Here is a 19,939-nt window from a genome sequence, read left to right as displayed (position 1 = left end):
GGTATTTGCTTAAAATAAAGCAAAAAACTGAACATTAGAAGTCATATATAGTCCATTCACTCACGGTAAAATATTGCAAAACCTCCGAATTTTAAAGAACCTCTTGGATTAGCATGACATTTGGCATACATATAGCTAACATGTCAAAGAAAAAAGTGATATTGTGTCGATGTGTCCTTTTGCCCTGGATGTTAGTTTCACCTCTGGTGAAAAAACATAAGTTCAAAAAAGTCCAAAATTGGATAAAATGACTAATTTTAAGCAACTTTTGTTCTATAGAGTTTTTTCACTAAGTCAATACTTTTAGCGTTATTTTCGAGTAAATATGTAAATAATTAAAAAAAACACGGTTTTTCTCAAATAACTCAAAAAGTAAGTATTTTATCGAAAAAAAAATATTCTTATCAAAAATAGATCTTATAATAAAGTGAAAAATATGGTGTATATTTGTAGTCTGTAGACCAGGTAGAAGCAAGTTGTAGCTAATGAAAAGTAGGTTCTGGTTCGTCAAATTCAAAATCGAATATTTCAACGTAAAATAACAATCTTATCGAGGAAAGCTCCTTATACCCTAACAACACACAACATTCCAGGAATGTACTACCAAAGTTCTATCAATATTTGAATGTCCTGGACATTTAGGGAACATTCGGTGAACATCTGTTTAAATTATTCCTGGAATGTTACCATAAGACATTCTGTGAACATACTACCAATGTTCCTATATTTTAAGTTGCGAAATAATACATACGTGTAAGAGATACAACATTACTTATAACATACCAGACAAACTAAGTGACATTTTAGGCCTACAGTGCAATAATATGTCAAATTTAAAGAGTTTCCCAAGATTATAAACATACAAATGTAATAAAAATTATTGTTCGCGAATATTCAATTTGGAATGCGATTTTGTTAATAAAAAAAATACTTATAACTTATGCAAAACCCAAGAGAGGCATTTATATTTATTTCTTTTGCGTTCATTTTCAAATTCGCCGTGCATATATTTTTGTGCATGGCGCTTGAGAGGGCATCACGTGACTAAAAACGACCAACCAACGACCTCGCTTCGGCCATCTTGGCATCTTCATCTTGGCGACCTTGCCTTGCCGTGGATTGTTTTTTGTTGTTTGTATTATTTGTGCTTTTTAAGAATATTTTTTTAATTCGGATACTTTTATAATAGCTTTAATAGTATTATTAACATAGTGCATAAAATGGTGTCCTGTTTTTAACGCAGTTGGAGTAGCAGAAACAAATGTAGATAAAAAAATCTGCAGGAATAACGTTTCAATTATGACAGAAGCTCAAAACAAATGACTGTGAATGAAAAGCCCTATTAAAAGGTTAGTATGCAAATATGTAAACGAAAGCATGCCCTGTATTTCAGAAAATAAATTAATACTATTAATACCCTAATAATACTATTCATAAAAAATCTTTTAAGTAATGTAGATATAACAAAGTGAATAAAAGGCATAAATCAGAAGAATTATTATTTTATTTTATAAGTTAATAATTGGTCATATCCATTTATTATTTTAATAATAATTGTGAATAAGCCACAAACTTCGCTTATTCCTAACTAAAATAGTAAATAGAGATAGGTAATAACAAAAGGATTTGTAAAACTAAAATAATTCTTTTTGCGTTTTTGCTAGTGTATGCGTTTATAAATAGGATGGTAGACCACACACTATAATATGCAGTACCAACTAATGAATACACAGAATATTATAGTCGATTTGCTAAACTCAGTCTCATTACTAATTATTACTGTAATTTTGGCAAAATTGGCCAAAAACAAAAAAAATTACCTACTAAAATCACTAGCCAGTTGTGTCTGAGTTTGGGGAACCGACTATACTAATAAACAATTTCTAAGCTGTTTTATAATAATTTTGTGAGTTCATTAATCATATTTTTTATTTAAAACTAAAATTTGTTAATAATGCTTAGTAATGCATATATTTTGTATTTTTAGCTTTCCAGAAGATCCTGCGAAGAAGACATGAAGTATAGATCAGATTTGTTAATAGAGGAGTATGTTCAAAACACTTTTTAGAAAAAGATATTGACAGAACTTCACTTTCATCTGTTCGTTTGAGAGACTGTGCTGTTCCAATAGCTTATGTCACACAGGTATATGCATAACCTAATTAATAATACAGTCCGTACAATATAGATACTGTTGTAATTCATTATCTACATCGGAGATCTAAGTTGACATTGTTGCCCAACTACAAAAAATTTTTGAATTCATTTTAAGTCAAATATATCACATAATTATTGCGAAGTAGATTATACAACAAAACAGATTAATATTCAATGTAAATAAATAAAAACATCAGAAATCGAAAACAAGAATTAAGGTATAATCTTATGTTACAGTTATTAAGGTACCAAGGGTATTATAGGGATATACATTGACCGAAAGCGTTATTATTATAATACCTGTGGTGCCTTGCAACGTTTAATGCCCGACTAAATTATTCTTTATATGCGAAAAATTTGAATGAATTTTGAATTGATTAGTTTTTAAATAAGTACATTTACCAGTAACAGTAGTAACGTAATTGTGGTAACCATAGTTTTACTTAGGTTGATATTTGTCAACTTGACAGTATCTAAGTCGTTATTTAAATTTAATGCCCAAGGGCGTTATATCGTACTTAACAGACTTCGAAATGTCATTATTTGTCAAATAATGTACCAGTAGGACATTAAAGTAAATAATAAAAACAATAAATATAATGAATACTAAATACTTATTTGTTTGTGAAAAATCTATTTCTTTGTGGCTTTTTTGTAATTAATTATTCTAATGGGGAAATAAGCCACAATTTACTTGAAAAAATAATTTTATTAAGGTTTCTACTTCCACATCGGATGTCGTTGTCAAAATACAAAATGTTCATTATTATTATTTTATTTATTAAATATTATTTATTATTTATTTAAATATTATTTAATATTTATTTTTTTATTATTATTATTTATGCATATTATTACCTGTAAATAATATTTCTTCTGATTGTTAATTGTAAAGGATAGAAAAATTACCTTTTATTTTATTTTCTTTTAGAATCAGCTGAGAGAAGTGGTCTACAAAAAACCAGAAAGGAAACGGAATATGTGGCTACGAAAAGCAAAAGAAAGGTTTACAAAGCAAATGTGACACATTTTTTTATAATATTTAGGAATGTCAGCAAATTACATTAAAAAATGTATGTAAAGATTTTTTGCAATAAAAATGTTTATATTTATCAAGGATGTATTATTTGGTATGGCCATATATCGTCAGTGATGTGACAGTACCTCCTATCTGTTTTTTTCAAGAGATTTGTAAGATAGACTAAAAACTTGTTTCGGCCACCTCCTGTTTTCATATATTTTTTGACTTGTTTTGCAGTAAATTCAACTATCTATTTACTACAAAAAAAGTCAGAATACGTACGAAACCAGAAAGTGACCTTAAAAAATGTTTTTCGTCTCGTGCAAACCTCATGAAAAAACATATAGGAGGTATTGTCACATTACTGACGATATATTTCAGTGAATGTCTAAAAAATATACTGTGAATGTTCAAAGAACGTTCGTAGACATTCATGGAATGTTCTAACAAGACATTCAGTCTAAAAATATACTGTGAATGTCCAAAGAACATTCATGGAATGTTCCAACAAGACATTCAGTCTAAAAAATAGACTGTGAATGTCCAAAGAACATTCGTAGACATTCATGGAATGTTCCAACAGAACATTCTAAGAATATTTAAAATGCTGACACAGCACTTTCCTGGTACTTTCCAGGGACATTCGTGTGCATTTGGGGACATTCCAGGAATGTTTTCAATGTCCTGTGTGTACATTCTAGGAACATTCATGGAATGTTTTGTGTTATTAGGGTAAATTAAAGTGTTTAAAAGAAGCTTTATTTTTTTTTTGTTTCTAAGTTTCTAACATCATTAGTAAGTAAGTTACGCTCAAACTAATTTTTTATTAGAAAAAATTGTAAAAATCGCCCCTTAATTAGCTTACCAAATGAAATTAATCGTCACCGCTTCACCACAAGTTACTTTACTTATGCATTGTTTATATTAGGGATGGCGGTTTTTGACAAAACACCGGTTTTCGGTTATACCGGTTTTTTTTGCTTACGGTTTAACCTGACGGTTATAACCGGCCAAAAAAAACGGTTTTTGGAAAAACCGCTTTTCGGTTTTTTAATCCAATAGGTTACAAAGTTACATTTACAATACACTTTAGTTTGCGATACTCCATTTGACTCGATATCAATATGATCAAAATTAGTAATACTATCGAAAGAACATGTATTACTTTTAACACGTTTGTATATTTGTAGAATAGGTACATTTTAACTCATTTAATACTTCCTGTAAGTATGAGTGTATCGTTTTGAAAACGTAGCGAAATTCTTGGAGATTCGTATTCGTAATCAGTAATTCGATATTCATAGTCAGAGCATTATTTTTGGTAATCAGAAAAAGTCATTCACCCACTTTCAATGTCAAAAGTTAAGTGTGAAAAATAGATGATGTTTGCGTCTAATTCAAGCACATCACTTCTTATGTAAATATTGTGATTACAAATACCTTTTCAAGGAAATATTATAATAAAACTTAATAATTGTTTCTGGCTGATGTGAGATTGCACTTTCAGTTTGCTTTTCTGTATTTTATTAAACAAAATAAAATTTGAATTATGGTTTTGTTTGGAATAATTACTTGAGAATAATAATTATGATTGGGATCCAAAATAATAGCTAACCTAATCCTAATCACCGTAAAAACCTAATAACCGGTTTTTACTTTAAAAAGAAGAAACCGGTTATAACCGTGACAAAAAAACAACCGGTAAAACCGGTTATTGCGAAGTAAAAAAACCGGTTTTAGGTTTAAACCGGTAGGTTTTTCCCATCCCTAGTTTATATGACGTCTAGTTTCATCTGTTCAAAGTGCTTATTTTTAAAAAGGCTGTAGTTAAGAGAGCTAGAACGAGTCACTAATCACGAGTGTATGCAAATTTTGAACAGCCTTATATTAACCAATTTTTGTCTTACAGGAAAACAAAACATCCAAAATATTCAGAAAAGCAAAACTTACATTTTCTTACTGCTTGATATTTTTGGTATCACTAATAATTTTTAAGTTATTTAAAAAAAATGGAATTTTTTCAAGATTAACAATAATTTCACTTTAAAACCATTTTTTTTAAATGCGCACTTTCAAGCACCGATGAAACTTACAGATCATATAAACAATACATACAATACATATAAAATAAATGGTAAAGCGGTAACGATTAATTTAATTTAGGATGCTAATTAAGGGGTGATTTTTACGATCTTTTTTACCAAAAAATGGGACCAACTTTATTTTGGGCGTAACTTACTTACCTTTGATGCTAGAAACTTTTTTAAAACAACAAGAATAAATCTTTTTTTAAACACTTCAGAGAAGTTGTAATCAGTTTTCCCCGCAAAAGTCCTAAATTTTTTGGTTATTTCACGTCAAATATTGGATTTTAAATTTGACTAATAAGAACCACTCGCGTCTAGAAATTATAAAATATTTTTGCTCCTTGGCTTTCTCAAGGTCATTCGATTGAAATGTCAAATAAAAATGCAAACAATAATATTATAAGGTTATGTTTTATTTTTATTTGAATTTCAAATTATTATATTATGTATTAATAAATATTATTGGTGCTGATGAAATTACGAATTAATGTTACAAGACAGACATAATATCATAAATTGCTTTCAGAGTAGGTACGTTAGTAAATGTTTTTAAAGTATTAATGCCTACAATATTTTCAATATGAATTAAAAAAAATGAATTAGAATAGGTGAGAAAATCAAACAAATTAATAATGTATACAAATAAAGATTTTATTCTAATTAAACAGCACATTATTTACTTGTAGCATTAATTGATTTGCTATCAAATTTGTTTCTTCAGCATCAGGTTTTGATAACAGCTTTTTTTTTGACTTTGTAGTTTTTTTCTTGGTGGAAAATAAACGTTTTTGAGCAACTACTTTTTTATTGTGTGGAATGTTTTGTGTGCCATGAGATAGTGCCACAATATTAAGTTCATTTCCAGAATGTTCTGCTAATGTCCTTAATGTAGGCACCAAGGGTGCTGTAATACTTTTAAATGCCTCAAGTTGTTCAAAAGTTGTTATATTTTGAATTATTTGGGTTTGTATTTCTATCAATTTCTGTTTTTCAACTTCCAGTTGTTTGGACGTTTTTTCTTGATTGATATTACAAGACTTACTCACAAATTCCACAAATTTAGCTTGCTCTGTAGCTTGTTTAATTTTTACCTCATCTGTATTTATTATATGTTCTTCATCTGCATTAGTATCTTGAATTTGATGGCCTTTCATAAATTGACACACAAGATGTATGTGTTTGCACATATTCCATCTTATACTGTTATCCAAGCATGTACAGGAATATGAATGTAGACAGGATTGGCACAAATCACAGACTAATCGGCAGTCACAACTGGGTTTGTTTTTCTGAACTAAATAGATATCATTGGTTGAACTTGATGGTATCTCCCAGCCCATTTCAGACATGACAATGGTGTCCATATCTAAATTAAGACTTGTTTTGTGCCTTTTCCGTAACTCTCGTAATTTGCTGGATATTTTACCTTTATTCAACGTAATAAGCCGTTCAAACAATTTGTCTTTAATTAATTTAATCAAGATATTGATAGTTTTATCCAGCCTTCGTACTTGTCTTCCATTTAAATACAAATATTTAATCGTTTGATGCATTCGTTCTATGCTCATATTTGTATTTATTCCTGCATGCAAGCGATAACAGTACGCCCAGGATTCCATATTGTGCAGATAACATTTTTGAAAATATTGACCAAATTCTTGGGTATTACCAGAAGATAGAAGAGAAATTTGAAAATTTTGTATCATATCCCTAAATGAAGTAACATCGGTCTCTTGTAATAAGGTACGTAACTGTTTGTATACGATAACCTAAAAGACGAATGATATGATGAGTGGGCAAAAAAAATAAATATTTAAGTTACCTTTTGCTCTTGACCATCAATTTTATTTAGATTTTTCCGCCACGCTTTATCTACGTGCCAGGAACAAAATAACCTAAAATTTAATATCCATAATATAGATTTAATAAAAAAATTTTTTAAGAAACGCTTTTCTTTAATAACGAGTGACTAAAATTAAAAATATTATAAAAAATCAACAAAAAAAAATTGAAAAAAATCTAACACATTCGTCAAAAAAAGCATGGCACGTCTTCATCGAATAAATGGTTTTCGCCCCACGCTTTTATTTAACGAATGTGTTAGATTTTTTCATTTTTATTTTTTGCTTTTTAGTTGATTTTTTTATATATTTAATTTTAGTCACTCGTAACTAAAGAAAAGCGTTTCTTAAAAATTTTTTTTCAATTTTTTTATTTTGTACTTTTTAGTCTTACACTTTTCAAACATTAAAATATATTGTCATGTTTATTAAAATATGTATAAAACATATGATGTATCTACTAACATGAAAAGTAGTTGGAATGGGCAAAAAATTTGAAACTTTGTTGTTTATTTATGAAGCATAATGTAAACAATTAACGCAAAAAGTGAAATTATGTATGGTTCATATCATTAGCTACAATCCGTAAAAGTTCCAAGTTTTTACATCGTAAAAAACAAGAGAATTTAAGTATTTTCCATTAAAATCGTTTTTTTTATTTAAACAATTAATAAACAAAAAAATTTTTTATTGACTATTCGTGTATTGTTCCCGCAAATGCATATGTCTGCAAATTTTCATTCATTTGCATTGGAGAAAAGACAGTCAAATTAACGTCTAAAGATTTGACGAAAACTATTGAACTAAATAAATGCGTTTAAAAATAAGAATATATTGCATAGTTTTCTACCTGAATTTAGCTGGAGTCATAATTTGGAGCCATGCATTATAGTAATATTGGGCCATGTCTGACATGAAAACCATGGGTTTGATTACTCTTCCTAAATTTTCTTTTATCTTCATGAAAAAAATAGTCATTATTTCCTCATCAGACCGATTTCCAATCATAAAACAACAAGGAAATCCCTCCCTCATATCATCCAATATTAACAATGTAGTAAGTTCAAAATCATGAGCATTAAGCCCATGTGTTCCGTCGATACAAATTACATCTTCTGAGTATTTGTCTAACACTTCCAGTTGACCAGGATGCATAACAATTAAAAGAAAATCTTCATTTTTTAAACAAGGAAAATCATTACATAAAGCCCCTTGTGGCTTGTAATATAAAATTATTCCACTATTCTTGGCTTCTTCAATCCAGGATTCAATACTTATAACTTCATTTTTATGGCGAATTCCATCAGAATTTAAATTAAAAGTTTGTGATATATTATGAAGATCTTTTCTTGTTAAGATATGCATCCTTTCCAACTTATTATTAGTTACAGAATCTCTAATCTCATCTAATATGGAAACAAGAGGAATTTTCGAAGCAATTTTACTAGCTATTTCTATTTTTTCATTTTTAGTAATATTCAAATGACCCAAGTCATTGTCATGACCAATGTGAGTTTGTATAAAATTAATTTTAACATTGCCATTTTCTGGTAAAATACAAACTTTCAATTGAGAAGGACATATTCCATTAATTTTTCTGCTTCCTTTGGTTTTTAAATATCGCATATCCTTACCCTTTTTCACATAAAAACCTGAACGATGGCAAATATAACTATGTTTCTTAATGCCCTCTGCAGTCGTATATGGATGACTGTATGTGACATATGAAGAAAATTCTTTTCTTTCCATGTCAGTTTTCCATTTTTGAAATTCTAGTTCACTAGAAAAGTGAAGATCTTGTTGCTCTATTTTAATGGCATGATATTCTTCGAAATGAAGAATTAAATTGGATTTTATAGAATTTTCGTAGTTACACAAACTGCACTTGAAGTTTTGTTGCTTTTTTCCAATATCACTGTCTTTTGCATGAATTTTTTTATGTTTTCTAAGATTTTGTAAATGTGAAAACTTTTTCTGGCATTCACTGCATTGATATGGGCAAATCTTAGATGAAGTCAGCTCGTTGATATTTTCTGAAATAAAATAAAATATGTTCGCTATTGATTCCTGTATACAATAATAGCCAAAAAGCACTAAATAGAAGTTTTGTCCTCACCTGGATGAAACTTAGTGACATGCCTTTTTAAATTGGAATATTTAGAGAACCTTTTGGGACATTTGTTACAAAGTACAATAGACTTAAATGTTTTGTTGGGTGCAATTATGTCCAGTTTATCTAAAATTACAAGAATTAGGAATCATCAAATTGTAGATATAACAACGAGAAGTCATCAAGTTTGTAGATTGCATAGATATCCAGTGGATTGTTATTAATCAAAAACAACTTACCAGGATGAAACATTTTCAGGTGACTTCTTAAATTAGAATGTTTTGAGAATGTGAGCGTACACTCCGTGCATATATGTTCCATTATATATTCCTATTTTAGCCGAAATAGTTTTAAAATAATATGTAGATTTATAGTAAATAATAATCTCAAAATATTGTAGGCCTTATAGTTTAAGAACATCTACTAGATTACTCTGACAGCAATTTATATTATGAATGTCTTGTAACATTAATTCAGCACAAATATTATTTACTAATAATACATACAAATTTAATCAGCACAAATATTACATCAATATTTCAAATAATGTCAACAGTTGAAACATAACCTTATTAAACATATTTGAATTTCGCGGCATTTTATTTTACATTCTCATAGAACTGTCACCACTTTGACCTTGTGGAAGCCAAGGAGCCAAAATATTTTATAATTTCTAGACGCGAGTAATAAGAACCTACTTTTCATTATTTACAACTATGCTTCTACTGAGTTCACAGACTTCATATTATATAAATCGTTTTTTTCACTTTGTTGTAAATATTTTTGCTAAGAACATTTTTTTCGATAGAATACTTATTTTTTGAGTTATTTGCGAAAAACCGTCAAAAAAGAAGATTTTTTGTTGAAAATGAACATATTTACTCGCAAATAACCCAAAAAATATTGACTTAGTAAAAAAATTCTAGAACAAAAGTTGCTTAGAGTTAATCAGTTTATCAAATTCCTGATTAATTCTGAACGTGTGTTTTTTTTACCCCTGAGAAGGAGTGTAACTCACCCCTAGGGCATAGCACACATCAGCACAATATCACTTTTTTCCTTTGACATGTTAGCTATGTGTATTCTAAATTTCATCTCAATCCAAGCGGCTCTTTAAAATCCCCAACAAAAACCGTGAGTAAATGGACTATTATTTGTAGATTAAAATATCAAAATGAAACAAACAGAATAAAATTATGACTTCATGCATGACTTCTACTTGTTCTCGCAAATAGGAGTCGACAGTAACTGGATTATATAATATGTACTAATAAAATGTCGTGTCTTTTTATACCATCTTCTTCTTTGGGTGCGTGTCCGTGTTCAGATATTGGCCGTCATCATGTTTACAAGTTCCTAAAACCTTTCTCTATCGGCTGCTGCTCGAAATAATTATTCTACTGTGGTTCCACACCATTGTCTAATATTACGCAACCATGACAGTTTCTTTCGACCAATCCATGTCTTTCCCTCCACTTTTCCTTATACGTAATATAATGCGTAGTAGATGGTATTTAGGTCCTTTAATTATTATGCCGAAATATTTTGTTTTTCTCCTCTTTTTCTCCTATTTATACCTAATCCTATTTACTTTCTCAACTTTTATTTTAAAATTAATTTTTGTTTTTTTGCAACTTTTGAGCCCGGGTTTTGGCGCCCCTATAGGATGGCGCCCGTGTGCATTGCACACTTTGCACATATGGTAGCGGGGGCCCTGTGAAAGAGGTATACCTTTTTTAAGTAAAACTAATAGGGGAATACAAATTTTAATGTCAAAATTATACGGAGTGACGGATAAACAAAATTGAACGTATTAAATGAGTGCTGAAAGGCGTATTTGGCGCCCTCTGGGCAACACATAACTTTTGGTAGGGAATTTAGTTTTCTCGTCCAGAAAAACCCCCAAATACCAAATTTTGTGTTGATATCTCATGGCTGTCAGGAAATATTCAATAATAAATAAAAAAAAGTTTAAATTTGACACCCTGTATCTCGGTTATTATAAACTTTGTACTAAAGTAAGTTAGCTTAAATCGGCCTATTTTAACCTCAGGAACCTGAGGTTAAGGTATGGCCCATTCTTTACCAAACACCCTGTAGTAGTATTTTTTATTTTGACGACACCCAATCAAGATTATTTTGTCCAATTTAATTGTGGCTTATTTCCCATCTAAATAGTTAACTATAAAAATTCCACAAGCAAATAGCTTCAGAGCAACATTATTTTTTATGTTGTTCTTTTGTGTTAATATATTATTGTTTATATCCCAACAACGTCCCTAATAACACAAAACATTCCATGAATGTTCCTAGAATGTACACACAGGACATTGAAAACATTCCTGGAATGTCCCCAAATGCACACGAATGTCCCTGGAAAGTACCAGGAAAGTGCTGTGTCAGCATTTTAAATATTCTTAGAATGTTCTGTTGGAACATTCCATGAATGTCTACGAATGTTCTTTGGACATTCACAGTCTATTTTTTAGACTGAATGTCTTGTTGGAACATTCCATGAATGTTCTTTGGACATTCACAGTATATTTTTAGACTGAATGTCTTGTTAGAACATTCCATGAATGTCTACGAACGTTCTTTGAACATTCACAGTATATTTTTTAGACATTCACTGAAATATATCGTCAGTAATGTGACAATACCTCCTATATGTTTTTTTATGAGGTTTGCAGGAGACGAAAAACATTTTTTAAGGTCACTTTCTGGTTTCGTACGTATTCTGACTTTTTTTGTAGTAAATAGATAGTTGAATTTACTGCAAAACAAGTCAAAAAATATATGAAAACAGGAGGTGGCCGAAACAAGTTTTTAGTCTATCTTACAAATCTCTTGAAAAAAACAGATAGGAGGTACTGTCACATCACTGACGATATATGGCCATACCAAATAATACATCCTTGATAAATATAAACATTTTTATTGCAAAAAATCTTTACATACATTTTTTAATGTAATTTGCTGACATTCCTAAATATTATAAAAAAATGTGTTACATTTGCTTTGTAAACCTTTCTTTTGCTTTTCGTAACCACATATTCCGTTTCCTTTCTGGTTTTTTGTAGACCACTTCTCTCAGCTGATTCTAAAAGAAAATAAAATAAAAGGTAATTTTTCTATCCTTTACAATTAACAATCAGAAGAAATATTATTTACAGGTAATAATATGCATAAATAATAATAATAAAAAAATAAATATTAAATAATATTTAAATAAATAATAAATAATATTTAATAAATAAAATAATAATAATGAACATTTTGTATTTTGACAACGACATCCGATGTGGAAGTAGAAACCTTAATAAAATTATTTTTTCAAGTAAATTGTGGCTTATTTCCCCATTAGAATAATTAATTACAAAAAAGCCACAAAGAAATAGATTTTTCACAAACAAATAAGTATTTAGTATTCATTATATTTATTGTTTTTATTATTTACTTTAATGTCCTACTGGTACATTATTTGACAAATAATGACATTTCGAAGTCTGTTAAGTACGATATAACGCCCTTGGGCATTAAATTTAAATAACGACTTAGATACTGTCAAGTTGACAAATATCAACCTAAGTAAAACTATGGTTACCACAATTACGTTACTACTGTTACTGGTAAATGTACTTATTTAAAAACTAATCAATTCAAAATTCATTCAAATTTTTCGCATATAAAGAATAATTTAGTCAGGCATTAAACGTTGAAGGCACCACAGGTATTATAATAATAACGCTTTCGGTCAACGTATATCCCTATAATACCCTTGGTACCTTAATAACTGTAACATAAGATTATACCTTAATTCTTGTTTTCGATTTCTGATGTTTTTATTTATTTACATTGAATATTAATCTGTTTTGTTGTATAATCTACTTCGCAATAATTATGTGATATATTTGACTTAAAATGAATTCAAAAATTTTTTGTAGTTGGGCAACAATGTCAACTTAGATCTCCGATGTAGATAATGAATTACAACAGTATCTATATTGTACGGACTGTATTATTAATTAGGTTATGCATATACCTGTGTGACATAAGCTATTGGAACAGCACAGTCTCTCAAACGAACAGATGAAAGTGAAGTTCTGTCAATATCTTTTTCTAAAAAGTGTTTTGAACATACTCCTCTATTAACAAATCTGATCTATACTTCATGTCTTCTTCGCAGGATCTTCTGGAAAGCTAAAAATACAAAATATATGCATTACTAAGCATTATTAACAAATTTTAGTTTTAAATAAAAAATATGATTAATGAACTCACAAAATTATTATAAAACAGCTTAGAAATTGTTTATTAGTATAGTCGGTTCCCCAAACTCAGACACAACTGGCTAGTGATTTTAGTAGGTAATTTTTTTTGTTTTTGGCCAATTTTGCCAAAATTACAGTAATTAGTACTGAGACTGAGTTTAGCAAATCGACTATAATATTCTGTGTATTCATTAGTTGGTACTGCATATTATAGTGTGTGGTCTACCATCCTATTTATAAACGCATACACTAGCAAAAACGCAAAAAGAATTATTTTAGTTTTACAAATCCTTTTGTTATTACCTATCTCTATTTACTATTTTAGTTAGGAATAAGCGAAGTTTGTGGCTTATTCACAATTATTATTAAAATAATAAATGGATATGACCAATTATTAACTTATAAAATAAAATAATAATTCTTCTGATTTATGCCTTTTATTCACTTTGTTATATCTACGTTACTTAAAAGATTTTTTATGAATAGGGTATTAATAGTATTAATTTATTTTCTGAAATACAGGGCATGCTTTCGTTTACATATTTGCATACTAACCTTTTAATAGGGCTTTTCATTCACAGTCATTTGTTTTGAGCTTCTGTCATAATTGAAACGTTATTCCTGCAGATTTTTTTATCTACATTTGTTTCTGCTACTCCAACTGCGTTAAAAACAGGACACCATTTTATGCACTATGTTAATAATACTATTAAAGCTATTATAAAAGTATCCGAATTAAAAAAATATTCTTAAAAAGCACAAATAATACAAACAACTAAAAACAATCCACGGCAAGGCAAGGTCGCCAACATAGAGGTCGCCAAGATGAAGATGCCAAGATGGCCGAAGCGAGGTCGTTGGTTGGTCGTTTTTAGTCACGTGATGCCCTCTCAAGCGCCATGCACAAAAATATATGCACGGCGAATTTGAAAATGAACGCAAAAGAAATAAATATAAATGCCTCTCTTGGGTTTTGCATAAGTTATAAGTATTTTTTTTATTAACAAAATCGCATTCCAAATTGAATATTCGCGAACAATAATTTTTATTACATTTGTATGTTTATAATCTTGGGAAACTCTTTAAATTTGACATATTATTGCACTGTAGGCCTAAAATGTCACTTAGTTTGTCTGGTATGTTATAAGTAATGTTGTATCTCTTACACGTATGTATTATTTCGCAACTTAAAATATAGGAACATTGGTAGTATGTTCACAGAATGTCTTATGGTAACATTCCAGGAATAATTTAAACAGATGTTCACCGAATGTTCCCTAAATGTCCAGGACATTCAAATATTGATAGAACTTTGGTAGTACATTCCTGGAATGTTGTGTGTTGTTAGGGGTTTAATTATTTACTAATACCTAAATCACTTAAATATTTTTCCGCAGCAGTAGGTATATAAAATCAAAGTCAATAGCCGTTAGCATTTATGCGTGTATATTAATTACTAAAAAAGCTAGCTGGATTCAACACTCTGGTGTCCAAATCTGCTAGTATTTGTAACTGTACTGTTTTTCCAAACCCTAACTGATTTCAACACCCTAGTGTCAACACACGCTAGCGTCTGTAAACGTACTGTTTTTCCAAACCCTAACTGATTTCAACACCGTGGTGTCAACACACGCTAGCATGTGTAAATGTACTGTTTTTCCAAACCCTAACTGATTTCAACACCCTGGTGTCTACACACGCAAGCATCTGTAAATATGCTTCCCGGACTCAACTGTATTCTTGTAGGCAAGCATAGTTTCACGTACTCATATTATTGGTTGCCTATATAGAGTACTTATTAAATCAATATTTTATATATGTATTTAATCTCAAGTAGAATTTATAAAAAAAAATAAATTATTTTAAAAGAACGTATTTTGAATCATTTTATTTCTGAATCATAAATATGTAGTACAATCTATAGATAAATATTTTTTATTAAAAAGGTCCCTAGCTGAATATCGGAACACACCAAGACCAGATTATTACAAATTGTGACAGTGACAACCAACAAGTGACAAATTCGTTTTAAACAAAAAAACAAGTCAATGATACTTATATCAGAGTTCTCTGAAAAAGCAGTTTAGTTGAGACAGAAAAAGTAATACTGCAATAATTTTTGTCACGTAGCTGCAAGAACTATATTCCGAAGTTAATTCTGAGAAAATTTGGATAAAAATAGCTAATAATTTGGAATTTAAAGTTTGATTGATTTTTTGACAAGGTAGTGTGTCAAAATTTGAATTGCTGTCGGCTTTTGAAAGTCAGGTATTTTAATAAAATCTTTTATAAATTATAATTCTAATAGCCTAAATTAAAACACTTTAATAGAATAATTAAAAAAAAATTAAATAAATAAAGCAAACTAGTTTTAAAAATGGGGGACACGTCTGGGGGTGATAAGCCCCCAGATTTAAATTTAGTCGAAAAAAATGATAACTTTGATGTTCCAATGACTACAAATACGAGTTATATAGGCAATCTAAGTAATAATAATAATTTAAGAAACAACAAAAAACAAATAATTGTTACTGATAAAAAAGAAAGTATAAATTTAAATAACATCCCATCTAGATATGATATTTATGATAAAGGTCCGTTTGAAGTCTATATAGAATCCAATAATGAAAATTTGAATATCGGGAAATATAACTATTTGGCCATAGCTAGAGAAATCTATGATCTAAAATTAAACGAAATCTTTAAAACTCATAAAAAGGGGATAAATAGAATTAGTGTGGAATTTAAAAACAGAAAAGCGGCAAATGATTTTTTGGATTCAAATACGTTAAAAGATAAAGGATATGACTTGTTCATCCCTAATAAGAATGTAACCTGTAAAGGTATTGTAAAATTTATCAATAGAGACTTCACAGAGGATACCCTGTTGAAATACTCAGAACCCAATACAAAAAATTGTAAAATTATTCATGTCAAACGTTTTAATAGAAGAATTAAGCAAAAAATGGATGAGATATCTCAACAGGGCAGCCAAAGTGAGGAGGTGGTTACACTTCTCCCAACTGGAACTGTTTGTTATACCTTTACAGGGACTACTTTACCGAGGGGAGTATTGATCTGCGGTATAGAACATAGAGTCTTGCCATATATAATGCCAGTGATACAGTGTTATAACTGCTTAAATTACGGGCACACCAAAAATATGTGCAAAACAAAAAATAGTAAATGCATTAATTGTACTAAAATACATGAACCAAATGAAACGTGTGTTATGAAATGTGTTCACTGTAACAGTATTGAGCATAATAGCACAAGCCATCAATGTCCCGAATTTATGAGACAAAAAAAAATTAGAGAGATGATGTCTTTAGAAAATCTATCTTTTTTTGAGGCTTCTGAAAAAATTCCAAAAACAAAAAATAATAATTTCATTAACCATCCGAGTGATTTCCCTGCCTTTCAAGGCACTAAAAACCTGGAACCACAAAGTATCCCATTAAACTCTAGACGAACGACACACGTCAGTAATCAACAAAAATCCAGCACTTATAGTGTCACACTTAAAGGAAATAAAAGGCGAGCACAAGATAATGGGACATACGATAAAGATCTACACAACGAGAATATATTAAACCCCAATGGTAGGTTGCCATCCACTTCCTCCATGGCATATAGTAACCCAAATTCACCAAATTTTAATAAAACCAATAAACAAACCTCTGAAAACGTTTTCAGAGAAAGCTCTCAGTCCCTTCAAGATATTATGAATATGGCTAGTAAATTAAATAATTCAGACAGAGAACATGTTCTCAATTTTATTGCACAAATTTGTAATTTTAAAAGCATAGGCTCACCTACGTTTGACACAGGCTATTTAGATATTAACTCATCACCCCCATCATTTTATGGATCAAAATAAAAATAAAAAATTCCAAATGCAAGGCTGTTTCACTCTCATGCAGTGGAACATTAGAAGTATTAAACCAAATTATGATAATTTAAAAATCTTCATTAAAGAACTTAAACCAGATGTAATCTTATTAAATGAAACATGGACAAATAACACGTATATATTAAATATAAAAAACTATTTCATATACAGGGAAGATAGATATGATGGATATGGTGGCATTATGATCCTAATTAAAGATAGTTTTGAACACACTAGTATACGAGTGAGCAACTCTGACAGAACATCAAATATGCAGGTGATAGGTATAAACTTACCAAAATTTGACCTAAATATAATTAATATCTACAACCCTTCAGGTCAGCAAATAAAACAATCGACATGGAATAATATTAAAAAAGATTTTCACAAACCTTATATAATCATGGGAGACTTAAATGCACATGATCAGGTATGGGGATGTGCTGGTAACAACCATAATGGGAAAATAATAATGGAATTCGTTGATGAAGAACAATTAGTTATAATGAATGATGGTACCTCCACCAGAATGGTACAACCAGGGCAGAATCCATCAGCAGTTGATCTTACCATAGTAACTCAAGATTTAGCATCTAAGTGTCATTGGTGGGTACACCCAGATAGTGGACAAAGTGACCATTTCCCAACTATATGTGAAATTATCCAAACACAATCCTCAAATGGAGGCAGCATATTAGGTACCAGAAGAAATTTCAAAAAAGCAAATTGGCCAAAATACATGGGCACTATAGAAACTAAGCTGTCTGATCGACATGACGTGGATTATAATGAATGGCATAATATTGTCAATTCTAGTGCAGAAGATAATATCCCTTACATAACAGTTAGAGATAAAACTAAGGGGGCACCATGGTGGGACAACGAATGCGATGAGTTAATAAACAATAGACGAAAAGCAATCAAAACCTATGTAGATAACCAAACCGTGGAAAATTACATAAACTGTAATAGAATTAAAGCTTTCGTTAAAAAACAATTACAAATTAAAAAAAAATCTAGTTTTAGACGATTTTGTGGATCACTTACGAGGGAAACTCCAGTTAAAAAAATTTGGAGCACAATTAAAAAATTTAAAACTCATTTTTCTAATAGCCATGTAACTTTTCCCAATAACGAAACCTCGATAAAAATTCTAAATAATTTAACTTCATGCAATGTAGATCCCTGGTTTAAACTTCTGAGCCCTAGCAATGAAACTGTTGAGGAAATAACCTACACTGAGTACACTAATATAATATACTCAAAAAAAGATAAGGCCACTGGTATGGATAAGGTATCATATTCGATGTTAAAAAACATACCCACAATAGCAGAATCCCATTTGATAAAAATTTTCAATAATATATTAAAAATAAGTAAGATACCATGGCAGTGGAAACAAACACTAATATTACCTTTCCTAAAATCTACTAAATGTCCAAACAGTCCAGAAAGTTACCGATCAATCGCCTTAACGTCATGTGTAGGTAAAATTTTAGAAAACATAATTAAAAATAGAATAGAATGGTTCGTAGAGCATAATAGTATTTTGCCCAGCTATCAGCTGGGCTTTCGCAAAGAAAGTGGATGTAGTAATGCGCATGTAGCGCTTTCCCACATAGTACTTAATGCTTTTACTGAGAGAAAAGCGGTTTTAACGGTCTTCCTTGATCTAAAAGCTGCTTATGATAATATAGATATCTACCTTTTATATAGAAAAATGGCGGATTTAAAAATACCATATACATATAATAACCTAATTTTTGAATTCTTAAATAACAGAAATATTTATATCCGAGATAGGGAATACCAAATAATTGGACCCAACATCACTGATAAAGGGCTGGCTCAGGGATCACCCCTGAGCCCACTACTATTCAACATATATACCAAAGCGCTACATGACATTATTCCATCTAATTTCAGGCTAATTCAATATGCAGATGATCTAGCCCTCATAACAGTTGGTGAAGATATAAATAATCTTATAAGATTAACTAATATATGTCTTACTCACATAACTCAATGGCTAACAGAAAATAAACTACCCTTGTCCCATGGTAAATCCTCTGCAGTAATCTTTAACAAAAAGAAAAACATCACCAATAATATTCCGTTAAAAATAGAGGGAGAGATAATTCCTATTAGAGAATCAATTAAATATTTAGGGACAATATTCAATAATCGACTTAACTGGATTGAAAATATTAAACGTATCGAAACACAAGCTCAAAAAGGTTTGAATATAATGAGGGCAATATGTGGAACCTGGTGGGGAGCAAACCCCCATACAGTCTCATTAATTTATAAAGGAATCGTAAGACCCCATTTGGATTATTCATGTGCAATATTAAAACCCTGTAGTAAGTCCCCACTCTTAATATTAGATAAAATTCAGTTTAAAGCTTTACGAATCATCACGGGCTGTATGAGATCTACCCCCACTAATGCTTTGCTAGCAGAAAGTGGAGAAATTTCATTAGATGCAAGAAGGAAAATACTGTGCGCTAAGTTCTATCTGAAAATCCTAGCTGATCTGAAAAATCCACTGAACGAAATC

At 30.0% G+C, this 19,939-nt stretch overlaps 2 protein-coding genes and 2 long non-coding RNA genes across 5 annotated transcripts; 1 reads left to right on the top strand and 3 right to left on the bottom strand.

The window, feature by feature from the left end:
- The first annotated feature begins 569 nt into the window (after positions 1–569).
- Positions 570–3,269, top strand: LOC126879299 (uncharacterized). Of its 2 annotated transcripts, XR_007696036.1 has the most exons (3): positions 570–1,349; positions 1,988–2,145; positions 3,089–3,269. It is a non-coding gene; the product is annotated as an uncharacterized LOC126879299 (long non-coding RNA). The 2 variants fall into 2 exon arrangements; XR_007696037.1 differs by having other exon boundaries at positions 1,988–3,269.
- A 2,626-nt stretch (positions 3,270–5,895) lies between these two features.
- Positions 5,896–7,030, bottom strand: LOC126879298 (uncharacterized). Its single transcript, XM_050642366.1, has one exon. The coding sequence runs from the start codon at positions 6,969–6,971 to the stop codon at positions 5,922–5,924; it is 1,050 nt and encodes a 349-aa protein (XP_050498323.1). The 5' UTR covers positions 6,972–7,030; the 3' UTR covers positions 5,896–5,921.
- Positions 7,031–7,499: 469 nt separating this feature from the next.
- LOC126879297 (uncharacterized) lies at positions 7,500–9,613 on the bottom strand. The gene is made up of 2 exons (XM_050642365.1): positions 9,223–9,613; positions 7,500–9,139 (listed from the first exon to the last, which is right to left on the bottom strand). Exon 2 carries the CDS (start codon positions 8,853–8,855, stop codon positions 7,953–7,955), a length of 903 nt encoding a protein of 300 aa, XP_050498322.1. The 5' UTR covers positions 8,856–9,139; positions 9,223–9,613; the 3' UTR covers positions 7,500–7,952.
- Positions 9,614–12,135: 2,522 nt separating this feature from the next.
- LOC126879296 (uncharacterized) lies at positions 12,136–14,836 on the bottom strand. Its single transcript, XR_007696035.1, has 3 exons — positions 14,043–14,836; positions 13,259–13,416; positions 12,136–12,316 (listed from the first exon to the last, which is right to left on the bottom strand). It is a non-coding gene; the product is annotated as an uncharacterized LOC126879296 (long non-coding RNA).
- Between the last annotated feature and the right edge of the window lie 5,103 nt (positions 14,837–19,939).

The sequence above is a fragment of the Diabrotica virgifera genome, chromosome 1, assembly GCF_917563875.1.
Source record: "Diabrotica virgifera virgifera chromosome 1, PGI_DIABVI_V3a".
In the NCBI taxonomy this organism is placed as follows: Eukaryota; Metazoa; Arthropoda; class Insecta; order Coleoptera; family Chrysomelidae; genus Diabrotica; species Diabrotica virgifera.
The sequence above is the reverse complement of the archived record's forward strand: the minus strand, read 5'-3'. Positions and strand labels throughout refer to the sequence as shown.